Genomic DNA, 17,097 nt, shown 5'->3' on the forward strand with positions numbered 1-17,097 from the left:
AAGGGTAATATTTACTGGATCGATCTTCTAGAGGCGTGACCTAGGATGGTAAGTGCTTACTTCCTGCTTGACTGGTAAGAACTTACTTCACGATAGAAACGTTATCGCTGAAAACAGCATGTACATTAAACATACATATGTTCTACGGTTCAGGTTGAACATGATTTATACAATCTTATGTAATCGTTTTATTTCCTAACATAAGAAAAATTCGTTATACAAATAAACAAGTCAGGAAACCGGAAGCTGGACGCTTGAGGTACGAAAGGTTTTGTGTATTTCTTAGTACGCAGTACGCATTCATAATATCCATATATTATGTGAGATTATCCACTTTTGGGTGATATTAACATTCATAGTCTTCAATTTTCAAAGAAGCAACAACTTTGACGTATTATAACTTTGTTAGTAATAGTGCGATTTCCACCAAACTTGGTAAGATCATGCTCTACATTATAATTTACATCCCTGCAAAAGGATGAATTTAAGAGGGGTTTCCAGCCAATTACAAAAAATTATAGTAATAACTATTATTAACTTTATTTGAAGAGATATCGTTATTTAAGGTGTTTCGGAGTCTAGCCGCAATATAGTGGCAGCCTCCTGATTTTTTTCAGATTTTTCGGTTAAGCAGTTTCTGAGAATGGCCCCCTTAAAGAAATGATCACTTTCAACCCCACGCACTCCCCACCTTTCAAACAAATGTCAAAACTAAGACCGGCCTCGAAAAATATTAACCATTAATTTGATATCCCACACGACTATATTTGATGAAAAAGAATTTAACAGCCCCCGTTTGCATGTATGGGGACCCCCCCTTAAATTCAACGTAAGAAGATGTAGCTCACTGTATGTGTGATTGTTCACAGTTCCCACATTTCTACCAAATTTGGTGTCAATCGCTATAACCGTCTGCGTGTGACGGACAGACAGACGGAGAATGGTAGGTTGCCATGAAGACTGGGATGCGATCAATTCCATGATCGCAGTAATCCAGGAGAAACTGCGAAAAGCAGAAGAAGTGAGGAAGGCACGGTTACGAACCCCGCAGGAAGACGGAAGGAGACCTAGCTAAAGAAAGCTAACTTCCCCCGTGATGTAATACCTAAAGGTGGTTCCATGGGGTAGGGAGGGAGCCGGAGGTGGTTTTAGTGGGTAAAAATCCCACACTCTGGCGTGCTCAGGCCAGAGTCTTTTGAAGATTTCCACCTCCTTAAAAAGAAAAAAAACAGACAGACAGACAGTAAACTGATTTTAATAGGGTTGAACATTGAAATTAAATTCTTTCTTCCATATCAATACAAACAAGTAACAATATAATAAACAAGTCAGGAAACCGGAAGCTAGACGCTTCAGGTATGAAAAGTTTTGTGTATTTCTTTTATCAAAAGATTTGAGTGTGCATTTGTCCCATTAGTATGTGCCACGTAATATATGCATATATTATGTGAAAATATCCACTTTCAAGTGATATTGGCATTCATAGTCTTGAATTTGCACAGAACCGACAGTTTTGACCTAGTATAACTTTGTTAGTAATAGTGCGATTTTCACCAAATTTGGTAGGGTCATGCTCTATTCTATAGTCTACATTGTTCCATGATTCTAGGGTGAACTTAAGGGGGATTTTCCTGCCTCTTACTAAAAATTATAGAATGTACTATTACTAACTTTTTTTGAACAGGTTTCGGTATGGAGGGTATTTCGGAGCCTAGGCACCATATAATGGCAGCCTTTTGATTTTTTGCAAACTTTTCGGTTGGGTGGTTTCTAAGAATGGGTTCGTTAAAGAAATGATCACTTTCCACCCCCCGCACTCACCGCCTTTCCAACAAATGACAAAACTAAGACCGGCTTCGAAAAGTACTAATCGAGACCTTTATTCATCATACGTGGTTTTCTAGTACATTTATTGATATTCTGCAGAAAATTTTCGAAGCTATACGCCGAAAAGCTATTGATGAATCCATTTTCTCTGATACATTGTGTGAGATGCATTAAGCTATGTACATTATATGTGACGCTATTAACACCATCAAATGCAGAGAAATATTTGATAAACTCAGAAAACATCTCTTGAGCTATATCAAAATTTAGTGCAAAACTTTTTGACCATGATCCGATATGCACAAAAAAGCAGCAAAAAATGATAACACCGGTCATCGCTTCATATGTTTTTCAAAACAGTTATCCCGGTATATAATATGAATAATCTCAATTTCGTTGGTTGGAATCTTCTCACGTCTTCAAAATTCCTAGGTTTCCGCGCGAATTCCTTCGGCATAACAGCTGCAAGTCAAAGTTGCCTTAAAGATAGTCTCGTCTTTTCATCTTTATTTACTTTATTAGTTGTTTTTCCATCTAGAATAGCAAGAAGAATTTTTCGAGTAACTCCCAAATCTATAAGGTGCATTGCATCTAGTGGGAATTTGGATATCCTACCAGTCTGCGCCTTTTCTAACAAACTCTTTTTATTATGAAAATATGGTTTATGATGATCCAAATGTATCCTTTGTGCGAATGTTATATCGGTACGTAAGTCGCTGCAGTTTGTAACATATGTGGCGGTATTTTCTATTTTTCTTCCATGCTATCTACATTTGCTACAGCCATGGAAAGAGTGATGTCCAACGGGGCCTGTAAGAAAAGCTCGCGCAGGAGCATCACAGATGAAATATCTAATATTGAAAGCAATAACTCTCTCCTTAATCATTATCCCATTTTCCACTGCTGAGAACCTGCATTGAAATCATGTAGATAATTATCTATCTGGCTTTTTCTCTCCCAAATACATTTAGGGATTTAGCGGAACTTTGAAAAGCGGAAGGCTGCTGTTTTTCTATTTCAAGGTGATAATGTTCACCGAGGGCGACAGGTCTTATAACTATGGTATATTCTTTGAATTCATTTTTAACATGGATGCATTTTGAGAAAAAAAAAATTAAACTTCTCTTACCTTTTATGGGGAGCACCCTTTAAATTTCACATAAGTAGTCTGTAGCTCGTTTCGTTTGGGAGTCTCTGAACCACAAAAAATGGGGAGAAAATTTCTCCCTAATTGCTCCAGTGCGTCAGCAAATGGATGTGACTTCTATGTGGGATTTCATAGTTTAGTTTTAGACGAAGTACGTGTGACAAATAGATATCTAATTTATTTATTTATTTATCTAATAGTAATACAATTTTCCAATAATAAGGTTTTGTTTTACACGCAACCTTAAAAATTTAACCCGATTTTAATTATATACTACTAAGTTTACTTTATGTTTTCGTATTTACCTGCTTCTAACAAAACTTGGACTGCCCCATTCACACATAAGAATGTGCACTATGTATTTTTATTGATTTCATTTTTGTCCTTTCAATATTTCGTGAAGCTATCTTGGCTCAAAAACCAAGAAACCAACGACATTAAATCGGACAGGTGAAACGAGAACAATACTTTCCAACAAGATTACAACTTTGAGACCGTTGATAATTTCTCCTATCTAGGGTCGAAAATTACAACCGATGACAGCTATGACGATGAAATCCGTGCACGGTTGTTGACAGCCAACAGAGCTTATTTCAGCTTATAGAAACTGTTCCGCTCGAAATGCAATCAGTTCTCATGTATTCCTCGGAAACTTGGGTTCTTAGCAAAAAAAAATTACGAACTCTTTGCCGTGTTGGAGAAAAGAATCTTCCGAAGAATTTTTGGCCCCTACGACAGCATGACCGTCTGGTTCTGGATAAATTCCGACTCAGAAGGTTGGGCAATATCTATGGTAGAAAAAGAAGACGAGGCAGACCCTGCCTAAAATGGCGCAATGGCGTAGGCCAGGACGCCAGGAAATCGATTTGGTGGACCTCGACCCACCGGGATGTCTGGAGTTCCTTATTAAGGTTAGGCTTGCCGGATGATGATCTAGATATTAAAAATTTGAATATATGAATAATCATATATTAATTCTTCATCTCATATCTTCATATATACAGTATGTCAAGTAATTCTTTGCAAACGGAAAATAACTAGAAATATTTCTGTTTGACAGATGGTAAAAAGCAAAATAATACATTTTTTGGTAATTTCTTAAAGTGTAATGTTTTATTGGAATATTAGCTAATACTTTACAAATAAAAGAACATAAAACTTGTTTCGAGTAAAGATTGAAAGCGTTACAAATAAAAAACTACATTTCTTTCAGTGTCAAATAATTTTTTGCAAAATACATTATTGAATAAAAAAGTGAATAAAAAAAGTAATTAAATTAATATTTTTCATTCTTAATATTTAGTATGGAAACCCTTAGCATCAAGCACAGCCTGCAGTCTCCTTTTCATAGAGGATATCAATTTTTTGACATCGTATTCGTTTGGTATATTTTCCCATTCCTCCTGAATAAAGGCTTTTAACTGCTCTTTTGACTTCGGACTTCTCCTTGCAACTCTTTTTTTAAGATGAGCCCACAAATTTTCGATTGGGTTCAAGTCCGGGCTGTATGCTGGTGTATCGATAACTTTCGCACAATTATAAAGCGCCCAAGATCTACACAAATACGACTTTTGTTTAGGGTCGTTGTCTTGGTATAGTTTGAAATTTAATTTATTACGATTACTAGGATCGATAAAACCAAATTTTGTGGCACTTTGAACCAATTCTGTTTTCAGAATATCTAAATAATACTCTTTATCCATTGTTTCGTCAATAAATCTTAATATGCCTACTCCTTTTGATGAAATGCATCCCCAAACCGTGACCGACAATTTCCCGAATTTTACTGTTGGTATAATATTTTTATAACATAAAGCTTCAAGAGGCTTCCTCCAGACTCTATTTGGGCCCTCATTGTAATAGAGCATAATTTTAGTCTCATCGCAAAAAATAACGTCATCCCAGTATTCGATGGGGTATAAAACATGCTCTTTTGCAAATGAAAATCTTTTATTTATATTAAATGTTGATAACAGCGGTTTTTTCCTGGCTACTCTCGAAGAATATTTATGTTCTAAGAGTACTTTTCTCACTGTTTCATGTGAGATTTGAACTCCACAATCCTTTTCTAGTTCAACAGCCAACGATCTTGTGGAAGTATAAGGATTTTCATCGATTTTTCTTATGATTTTTCTTACCTCTCTAGGAGTAAGCTTATTCGGCCTTCCTTGTGAGCAACGTAAATGTATCCTATCTTCTTTTTCAGCGCGATTTATTATATTGTAAACGGTTCTCAATTTAACTGAAAACATTTCCGCAAGCTCCTTTGCAGTTTTTCCTCTACAATAATGAAAATACACTAACTGAATAATATTGTCGAGTGTTCTGCTTCCAGGCATTTTGACTTTAAAAAATTTTCAATGAACAATCAAACAAAATCCAACCGATTGCAAACGGATTTCACTTTGAATGCAGCAACATAAACATATCAATGCGATACCGAATAGTACCATCTAGAATTCTAGAGAATTCTGTCGCTATATGCATGCGTGTACGTATTACAGTGTGTTTTGCAAAGAATTTTTTGACAGTGGAAAATGTGATCACGATTACTTTTGGCGTATTTACATTGCCTTTTGAAATGAAGTATATGTGTTTATTGTGTAAGTAGGTGATTGCCAAACTAACCAACAATTTCCCTTTTTTAAACTTTAAGAATTTTACCATTTATTCATTTTATTTCATATCGAAGTGAAATCTATATAACTGTTTTTTCTTTGCAAAGATTTTCTTGACATACTGTATACATAACAAACGCATAGATAGCGTTTGTTATGTATGTATATATAATATCATATCATGGTCATATACGAACAGTAAAGATTATGTACGCTAAACAATAAATAAAAACTAGAGGTTTATAGAGAATCAGGTTGTCCTTCGTGTGATCGACTATAACTCAAGTTCAAACCCGGGATCAGGTCATGATTGCTTGTCCTGCGGCTGCACACTATTTCCACAGAATTAATTAAATAATCAATATTATTTGATTGAATCGAATTTAAAACAACTTCGTATATGCCCTATATATTATAGGATCAAGTATGAGTTATTCGTTTGTATACATACATTTGCAGGTGTCATGTATAGATATTCATTTAATAAAATGAAATTGTTCCATTGTTTATTTTAAAGCTATCGTATTATTGCATTTCCAACAATGTGCACAGTACTGTAATTGCTAAAAAGCTAGTCAATATTTATTTACGTAATTGCGCTGTAAAATTGTGCATTGAATTTTGGATACTTTTAGGGAAATCCCCGATTTATTTAGATTTAGATGTGCATAATCAATGATGCATGAAGATTGATGACTCAAAACAAAAAAGGTTGGTAATCATCAACCATTAAATGACCACCAATGACTAAGAGCCCTGGAGCTACCTTAATTGCAGGAATCAGATTGAATTGCAATAGAGGGGAAAATTGAGTGTACATGCAACAAGATGGGTGGTAATTGAGAAAAAATATATGCCATAAGCATTTTCCAAGCAACTTACGGTAGCATATGATAATTTCTTTATTCTACATTTAATTACATGGTTGCCTCCAACTTATGGCGAGGTGTATTAACCACATCTGTGTGTCGTCGGTGTTGGTTCCTGGTGATGTAAGAAGCTGTACTTTATTCTTCTTTGCCACTTACTTGTACATAGGACAATCCACTTATAGAGCATCTTGGGATATTAGATTCTATTATATGGCATAGCCAGCAGTAGAATTGTCCTCCCTGAATTTTTGACCGGCCCACCCACACTTACGCCTTTTAATCTACAGGAAGCTTCCACTTAAAATTACTGTTGAACTAGCTGCCAAACAAAGCAGCGAAGGATGTAATGCATTTCTCATACACTTAGTAAAATTTCCTTCAAACATTAGTTACATGTTGGAAGTTGTACGAGTAACATGTCATTAAGCGCTATTTTATCAATTATCGCATGAGACTTGTATCTAGTCTAGTTAAAAATGAGTCGGAAAACCGGAAGCTGGACTCTTCAGATATAAAAGTTTTGCGTATTCCTTTTATAAAGACATTTTACTGTGCATTTGTCCCATTAGTCGGAAGCACGTAATATAGGCATATATTATGTGAAAATATACACTTTCAAGTGATACCAACATTCAAAGTCTTGAATTGACAACTTTGACCTATTATAACTTCTCACTGTATGCGTGAGCGTTCACAGTTTCCACCAGATTTGGTGTCAATCGCTACAACCCGTCTCCGAGGAAAATGTGTGTGGCAGACACAGAGACAGTAAAACCATTTTAATAAGGTTTCGTTTTACACAAAACCTTAAAAAAAGAGGAGGAGGGGCAACGGGTAGCCCCCTTGCACCTCAATATAATAATAATCAATAAGCTTATTGATGATACTAAAATTTCGATGATCGCTATAGGTTTTGAGCAGCAGTAGAAAGGCGGCACTTTTTTCTTCTCCCTCTCCCCTCACTTAAGCCGGCATAACTTTCGAAGGGAGGCAGTGACGCCACGATTTTTCAATGGGGTCTGAGAGAGACGACCTCCGGTCCCGCATTTTCCTTCCTACTCTCCTTTATAACTACTAACTTTTTGACATGAATGTAGCTCTACTTTGAGGAGCTGTGGAGTTTAAATCGTACAACGGGACTGTTTTCCCTTCGGGTTAGCCTTGGGAATTCAAACCTGGTACTCTAGGAGGTGAGCTGTCCAAATTTCGATTGGGTTTCTAAGATGAGCTTTGCCATCAGTGAGTTTTTTGAAAGTTCGGAGTGTAGTTTCGTAGAAAAAGGTCCTCAAATTTTTCTTTTTGAAGCTTCAGGTTCGACAGAATTTACATTTTCCATTCCCTAAATATATTTATTTTAATTTTTTTTGGTTTTAATTGAACATATGTATGTAGGTTTCTTTGATATTATCATTTCTTTTCATTTTCCTTCGTTCCCGTTTTGGACGTAAGATGGAGTATGTATAAAGTATTTTCAGCAATTTTTCAATGTTCGATTAGTCAAAAGTATTTTAGATTAATTTATTGCAATGGGAGCTCATTACAATTTCCGTCATTGATCAATTAGTTCCATTCCCGTTCTGGTAAGTAAGTAAGTATAGGTTTTACCTTTTTCCATAACAAGATTTATTGTAATAATCTGGTTCAAATTGAGGTTTCGATTTATTTTTCATCAGTTGATTTGGTTTTTGGAAGCACTTGACACCTGCGACCACAATTGTATGTCTACTATCCTGGGCGAAGCTACCACCTGGCGGTTCTTAAAAACCCGCATTTTGGTCTTCATCACTGTTATCCTTTTAACAACAAACTTTCTACGTTTGGGGGATTCCATTCGGCAGAATATTGCCATAATTGTTGTTCGTCTTTCAAATACCAAAAGGACTCGGTTCACGGATTTATAGAGAAGACCGTCAAAAGGATAACAAAATCAAGTTTAATATATTGGTTTTCTAGCACAAATAAAATGTGGAGAGCCGTGTCAAAGTTCCACTGTGGCAGCGGTATGTAAACTATAACCTTCGACTTCGATGGCTAAATACCTCTGATCTATCCTCAGAATTTGCTCCAAAATAGTTTAGAGAAAAAATCCCCAAAGACCAGATGATTCAAGTAAGCATATCCTGACGAAGACTCACTTCCTCTGATGTGTCCCATAGAAGGTTGCATGCTGCGGGGAACAGACAAACAGATTGATTTCGCTACAAGTTTTCATCGGGTCTGGAATTGAAAATTCAACCTTTACCCATTTAAACCCACAGCGAAGCTCATTCGGTGTAAAACCAAATCAAAGGCATCAACATCATTTTTACTTTTCTAGGAATTATAATATTTATAGTACTCATAAAGTTGATTATGGTTGATTGAGTATTATCAAAAGATTTGTAAAATTTATGACTTATTTAATCTGCCCAAATATCCATGTTTATTGGAAAAATAAAACAGTTCGCATACTATTATAATAATAAATTTATCCATAATTTATATGTGAAATCACATAACCAATTTTTAATAGAGTGAGGTTAAAATAAATTGTCTTAGGCTCGAAAGTATTTACATGCATATGACGGAAAAGTGCATGAACTGCGTTAGTTTTTCTATTAATACAAGTGCACGTGGTATGTACTTCCTAAAAAATTTAATGGCTTACTATTGTCATGACTGGGAATGTCATGTATATTATACGATTTATAGTATATTAATTATTCTCTTGTCAAGGCCTTTTTGCAAAGAAATAAGCACACAATACAGAACAAAATTGCAGACTTTTATTTCTCTATACAAGCGAAGGGTTGACTCATATGGAAATTTAAAATGTAGAAAATGAAAACGCTTCTTCTATCGGTGATGATTTTCCGCAGGTTTCCGAACACTTATAAATGGTTTCTGCAGACCATTCATAACCTCATTCATAACCCAACACGTATAGCCAGACAAACTTGCTGAAGTCACGAATAAAACGAGTTAGTATAAGTTAGTATATTTTCTTGGTGATTATCATAGGTACGCCGTGGTCGGGTGTTTCACTTCTGTCACAATAAAGCTTAACAATTATTCCGCTAAAAGGTTATAAGTGCTATACGCAAAACGAAGAACATCAAGAACTCATATTACACGGTAGCCTTTCTCCGTATGCAGGTGTTCTCGGTATTACTACAGCTGGTAGATCAATTTTTGTCGTTATTTTCGTGTTGTTTTCAATCTTTACTATTTACCGGGTGGTTTTCCTCAATTGTATCATATCTACGGTTTCTTGGCCCATGAATTTGTAGTAAATCAGTTTCTGTAGATTCGTATACTGCGTCAGCCTTTAATTTTTCTGGCGGATGGTGCGATGGTAAAAGTGATTTAGGTTCCAGCTCGGCCTCATATCTTTGGTTCGAATTCCAGCTGAAGTGAAGGATATTTGGGATTGTCCAAAGGGGATAGGATAGTACAATCGGTCTGTAAATAGTGCATATAGGTTTGATCCGAGCACGGGTGCGCTTCAGAACTACATGAAAAGGAATATAAAACCCATTCCTGTCTTTAATTATTTTTTTTCTTGCAATTCCCCATTGTTCCCTTATCAATGGAAACTACTATTTCGAGCATAATTTTTCAAACTATAAGTAGACGTGGCCCTAATTTTACGTACTGGTCGGAACGCATGAATATAAGGTCACTATCAGTATTTACCAAAACACTTCTCCAGACTGGCTGCAAGTACTTAAACTTCCTGTCTTTTTCCTAGAAGACTTCCGTACGAAGGTAGCGTTTGTCATCGCAATTGTTGCATCTCTTCTCCTTGGCTGTCATTTCGCCTTCTGTACTGTTCCACTGCTTATTGATGATTTAGGGATTGTACTGTTTATTTTGTTTACTGCATTACTCATTTGCTTGCTCTACTATCTTCTCTCTGCTATCTAAAATTGCTCTTAAGGTTTTGTGTAAAATGAAACAATTTTCTTTCCGTATGGTACATTAAATGAAAGGATTCAATAAGTACAAGCAGCTTTCACGCCCATTGCAAAATAAGGGAGGAGGGTCAAAAAGTACAAACGTAAAGTGAGAAAGGACCCACTTTCAGAAACTACCCCAGTTAACAATCTGAAAAATCTGACGATATTGAGCCTATCTGAAATCTAACCATATTGTTCCAAATAAATTTGATAATGGCTTTATACCAAAATTTTTGAAATTGACCAAAAAAGGTTAAGTTCCTCTTAGGAGTATGGCATATAATATTGGAAAATTTAATTACAATTAAGCTACTAGCAGCGAAGTTATATGATATATAGCAATCTATATCTTAAATCATAGAAATGTGATGCTGGCATTTAATTAACGGGACTAGTTGGCATATAGTACTAAAGACATACATATGTATATAAGCTTTGCAAGTTTGATTCGGCATTTTCCAAACCGAATTCAGGATTTTCCAAACTAATCTGTATCAGACTTGAAAGTATAATCAAATATATATGAAGTGGCTACTTTTCCACAGTCCTTTGTTTTGTTTGACACAAAACCTGGTTAAAATCGACGTATTACCTATCGCACAAACAATTATACCTCTTGACACGGAATTATTTGAAAAGTTTGAAACGGCAAACTTCCATACATGCATTCCTGGGGTGGGCGAATATAGTCATGTGTGAAAGGTCTTGATTAATACTTTCCCAAATCGGCTTGAAAGTAATCATTTCTTGTGTGAATACATACGCCACACGAAAGGTTGCGGTTCAAATCACGCTGGTGGCAGTGGAATTTGTATCGTGATTTCACGTCGGATACCAGTCGACTCAGCTGTCAAATCAGGGTAATAATCTTGGGCGAGCGGATTGCTAACCACACTGCCTCCAACAGGGTACTGTAATATATAGTTTACCGTTACGATCTTGAAAGAAGTGCTCTAACGCACTTCAGGGCCCTGATTCAATTGGATTGTTGCGTCAACGATTATTATTATTTCCGAGTTATCACAATCTCGGCAGATGCCGGACGATCATACCTACTTAAAAACTAAAGGAGCGCTTATAGTGGTGGCCGGTGGTAGGTTAATGGGAGAATCCGTCGAGATCTCCCCACAACATCGAGCACCTATTCAAAATGGTGTACTTCTGCATGGTTTGAACCAGACTGTGCGAAAGTCCCAGGACATCAAGGGAAACTCTGAGGGATTTAGGTACAATACCTGTAGCTGAAAATATTATGGGAACTACAACCACCCGCTCGAGACGCCAAATTTCTTTGATTTTCCGAGCCAGCGGCTCATAGTTCACCTTCTCCTCCACGTATTTCCGATGTTGCTGTTATGGGGGATAGCAACATCAATTATATACGCGGAGCGACCCGTCTTGCCAACTAACAGTACGTCGGGCTTGTTATCTAGAGTATGGCGATCAGTTAGATTATTATTATTATTAACTAAGTTATAGTAGGTTGAAGTTGTCTGCTTCGTATAAACTTACAGCAATTAACAAGACTGATTATCAATATCACAGTAAAGTGAATAGTCTGAAATACTCATGTTCGCGAACCGTGATATATGTACTCTACACGTTAAAATGCAGTCTAATTTTTTTTCTCTGAGATGACCAAAACGTCTTCGAGCTGGGCATCCAAAATGCATGGAAGTGGGTGTATAAATTGCCCTGCACTTCAGCAAAGAACCATAGTATCGGGGTGGAAAAACTATTATGTATGCTCAAGACATTATTAAATATACATTAAAATTTTCGTATCTTCATCCAGTTCTTCAAAGCAATTCCCAAAAACAGCGGAAAAAGACGGAGGGCTGCGTTGTGAATGGTTTCAGTATTCACTCTCCCCTGATTGTCAGAGGGGATTTTAGATGGTGTTGTTATTCGAGCCCGGAGCGCTATTTCAAAGAGATAGTGATGCGAGTCTCTGTTGTCCCCCAATATGTTCTGGCATTCATTAAAACTGAGAAGTGGCGGCGTTCGATCAATACGTGATCAATTTCGTTGAAAGTGGTCCCATCTGGAGAGGCTCACGTATGTTTGTAGACCGTTTTCCGCATAAACCAGGCACTTCCAACAACCATTTCTAAATTCGCTTCGCAAGCGCAATAACAGCAGGTTTTATTTTCAGTTCAGTTTCAGTTTTTGTTAAGAAATTACTCCCAGCGATCACTACGTGGAGATGGAGATAAGGTTTGGTAGTAGAGCTGTTGGTATTGGTTCAGTGGGCGTTTTCTATGTTTTATGCTCTATCGTGGGACCTATGCTACCGTCTGACCGCCAGTCGTTAATTCAATTTGGAAAAATGTTAATTTCATTTGAGAATTTGCAATTTTGGTTTGGAAAAATGCTGATTTTATTTGGAAAGTCGTAAATTTCATTTGGAAAACTGTTAATTTCATGTTAAATGTAGTTAATTTAAGATGGTGATGCCAAATTATTTGCAGGCGACCTAGTGGAGATTGGAGTTGTAAAGCGCCCTGAAGGCATGAAACTACGAGCAACCAATGTTATGCATAGTAATAATAATCGTTGGCGTAATAATCCAATGGATTAGGCTTTGATGCATATTAAAGTACTTCATTCAAACAAATGGTACACTAGGAGATAATGTGCTCGACAATACACTCATCCGTAATTATTACGCTGATTTGACCATGGTACTCATTCATAGCTGAATCGACTGGTATCCGGCATCCAGTCGGGATATAAATCCTGCCAATATCCGAGTGAGTAGTCACAAGGTTGTCTCCAAATGGAACATTAAATACACGGAGTGGTGAGTTCCCCATGGGAAATCGTAGCTTAAGGAAATATTTGCGTCGCTTAGGATTGAATGCGTCGCTACATCCAAGAAAAAGAAATATATATTTCACTGTCCAAGAATCATCTACGAACTCGATGAACCTCGAAAAGCGCGACAGAAGTTGACAAACGGGAGGTGATAAGCGTAACCCTTCTTTGTGTCGGTTCCGTTTTAAGTCGATATGAATGTATTCTCAAATATTTATTTCTTTAATAGGTTTTTAAGATTTTGTTGAAAACAAAACCTTTTGTCTGTCATATGTATTTTTCACAGAAACGATTGTACTGATTGACACTGAATTTCGTGCGAAGATGGGAACTATAAAGCCCACGCATACAGTGAGTTATATCGTTCTATGTGGAACTTAAGGGGGAGGTCCCCATATATGCAAAAGGGAGGTGAAATCGTACTATTATTAACAAAATTACAGCAGGTAGAAGTTGCCTCTTTTGCGTCAAATTGGTACTCCATATGAAATAGAATCCCAGTACCATCTCGAATTGAGTATCGATTACATTCAACGTATACACACAACGAACCATGTATAAAAGAAACCATCGTGTACTGGAATATTATAATATTACATGAGAGATCAACAAAACTTTTCTTACCTAAAGCACCGACCTTCCGGTTTTCCGACTTGTTTATGATGAGAAAACTCACAGATAGCTGTTCTGTAATTTTGAATGTCTCTACCAGGTGAAGGCAAAAACACAAATGCCTAGTGTGAAGCAAGCGTTCTCTATCCACAAAAAAATGCGTATACTCTATCGCGCATATCCCTTTTCAGACACTAGCGCCGTCTGAAAAGGGACTTTCAGCGCCGTGGCATATACGGCATATAATGGATATGGAAGTATTTAACAAGGTAGATCATTCCATGATCTCAACAATTTATCTTATTTAATTGATGAGCAATTTATACACAAATAACAGAGATAAGTTAGAATAATTGTGAATGAGACCATGGTTTGTACCTTTGATATAAATTACTAAAAAGGTAATTAGGAATTGTCTTAGCCTTATCCTATTATCAATAAATTTTAGAGTTAAGGTTTCAACAAATATATTGTACGTTGAAATCGTCCCTTAAATAAGCAGGCCAACTGATTTCCATCATATCTATCATATAAATAGCAATCCAAGCACTGTTCTGAACTAATCCAATTTACTGAGAAATATCTTTATCTATGGTCACACTTATCGCCTGCTTTCCCCAGCTGTTGTACACCAGGTAATGCAGTACGTGCATAGCTCAGCGTTCGTTTTTAAGGTAAGCGAAGAGCATGTTCTCACCTGTGCACATACATACACAGGTAAGTGTACGATGATAATGACATGACCAGGTGAAGAAGACGAGCCTCTTTTCAATGACACAAGACGGGGTTGCCTGCTTGTCTAAGCAATCGAAACATTTAAGACGAGTCTCCATGGCTCCAATTTCTAATCGATAATTGTGTTCTCTTAGCCGTGTATGTATGTTTATTTGAAAACTTGTTCATGTTCATTTTATATATTGAGCTAGTTCTCATCTCCATTCATATGAATTTCGCCGCAATAGCTTCTTAGTGTTATTATTGTTGTTTCTGCGGCTGATGACGAGTTTAGAAGGCTCATATAAAACAGTTAGCAGTCGCCGTTAAACATCAGTTCATTGCCAACAGTTGACGTGTGTCGATAGTGAGTGCTAAGCGAACTAGTGTCTTGCCGTTGATTCTAGCCAGTTTTGCCTGTTGTATTACTTCTTGGACAATTTAATTTCTGTGAAAATGCCAGCCAATAATACAAATGAGTGTGATTACGAGTATAATAGTGAAGAGACTTTAACTCTCAACGTACCCAGTGAATACTGTGATGCCTGCTTGAATGGATCCACGGATAGTTGCTCCAATGGATGTTTAAATAACGTAAAAGATGTTGAGGAAGATAAAGAAGCTGGAGGTGATGCAGTCAAGATAATAACGAGGTACTCCTCATTAAATAAGATTTGGTTTCGAAATGCTTACTGGGCCTTAATTAAATGCTCAGCAAAACTATTATTAAATTTTCCGTTAAAAACTTTCGCAAAGACGGTGAGTCCGTCTTTCACCATCATAATATTTCGCATCATGTAATGCACAACAAAAACCGCGAAATGCATCCAAATATAAAGAAATGCAAATCGTATGAAGCCTAACTAATAAGCTGCTTTAATCGTGACGGAAACGTGCAAATTCGTAAAAATTTTTTCTACCATAAAAACTGCAACTTGGAAGTAATCGTACATCACTTTCTGGGAGGGAGATTCCGAATGACGCCGCGATATGCCACGGTGAAATGACTCAAAATAAGACGAAAACAGTAATATTTTTCGATATTTGACTTAGCTTTTGAGATATCGAAGGTTGAAATTTGCGATTTTACACATATTCCTAAAATATACATAAAATATTTGGTTACAGTTGGACGTCTAAAACACAATGTATGCTTATTTCAGTACTAATTTCGTTAAATAAAGTACATCGTAGAAAATAATTCTTGTATCGTGTGATTAGAAAAATAATTGCAATGCCTATTGTTGCCGTCGTTTTAAAAAAATACGCCTAACTTTCAGATCCATAAGTAAAAACCTGCCAAACCCTAAAACCACATCCTTGTTTATCTTGATGATAGAGGAAAGTAATTTATGATAATCATTTCAAATTATTTTATTAATTTATAATACAATATACAAATTTAAAATGAAATTGACACTAACACAAACATAAATTATGTTTTAAGACTTTCAAAAGAACGAAATATATTTTGCGTAATTCGGAAATTTCAACTTTCGCTATATCGGAAATTAAGTGAGATACGCAAACAAATTTATTTACTGTTATCCTCTTATTTGAGATCATTTTACCAAAATCCATCATCAAATCGCATCAAATCGAAATTGTACCCATGCCCTTTAATAAATGCAAGCACTAAATTGATGAAGCATCACTTCCTTTAAAATTATAAATTTGTCAGTGATATAACATTGGTTCAGTGCCAAGTTGACCAATATTTAAGTGTTTTTTAATATATGTACAACTTCCTATACTAAGCGTAATGTATTAATTTTCAATTGTGTCTCACTGAAGAGGTTTGAAAAATATCAGTTTCCAGCCGACACTATCTCGTCTTCTCTCTGATATTGCATTCTTTATCCTTCATATTAGGATGTCCCCTTCACTGACTTTGATTTTTTTTAAAATATGAGTTTCAACTTGCTCAGAATTGGAATTCAGAGACGAACAACAATGTTTGTGTTGCAAAATTTTTGATAATCGGAAACAAATATAAAAGAAAGAAACAAATTTGTATACAAAAACATTACCTTTCAGTGAAGGATTGTATTATCAACAGAAAATTTAAGGGAGGTCTGTTTTTTTACACCCTGATATTATCAAGTCACGCCACCACATGAAACAATAATACTATGATTTTTTGTTGATTATCAGTTATTACTAATTGGAAATACGAGTCAGCTCCATTATCGGTATAATAAAAGCTGTTCAAATAGTCACTTTATATGTAATAGCACAGGATTTCGTATTCGATTTTCTACGATCTACATAATCCAGATACATATGAAACGCACATTGCTGTGGCTCATACAAACCAAAAAAGTAATTTTCGCATGGGAACGATTCTTCATTAAGGAGTGATGATGGTGCTAATAAAAGTATATAATATGATAATTAAAATTATTTCTCTTTTTGTTGAATGTTATTCTGATGTTGAGATTTTAGTTCTTTTGTGTCTTACATACATACCTCTGTAAGATGAATGATTCCTTCCCAGTTCAGAATCCATCTAATGTCACGTATTATATGTCATATTTATGCTTCCATTTTCT

The 17,097-nt window shown here is 36.0% G+C and overlaps 1 protein-coding gene across 2 annotated transcripts in view; it reads left to right on the forward strand.

Moving 5' to 3' along the window:
• The window catches only part of LOC119650688 (uridine phosphorylase 1), a 119,629-nt gene that overhangs the window by 56,543 nt on the left and 45,989 nt on the right, over window positions 1–17,097 (forward strand). The window contains exon 1 of one of the 2 annotated variants that reach the window (XM_038053650.1): window positions 14,819–15,198. The exons of the other annotated variant lie outside the window; for it this stretch is intronic. Within the exon in view, the coding sequence (XP_037909578.1) occupies window positions 15,002–15,198 (197 nt within the window). The 5' untranslated portion in view covers window positions 14,819–15,001. Of the gene's footprint in view, window positions 1–14,818; window positions 15,199–17,097 lie in introns of those variants that run through there. 2 annotated transcript variants of the gene reach the window in all.

The sequence above is a fragment of the Hermetia illucens genome, chromosome 3 (genome assembly GCF_905115235.1).
Source record: "Hermetia illucens chromosome 3, iHerIll2.2.curated.20191125, whole genome shotgun sequence".
In the NCBI taxonomy this organism is placed as follows: Eukaryota; Metazoa; Arthropoda; class Insecta; order Diptera; family Stratiomyidae; genus Hermetia; species Hermetia illucens.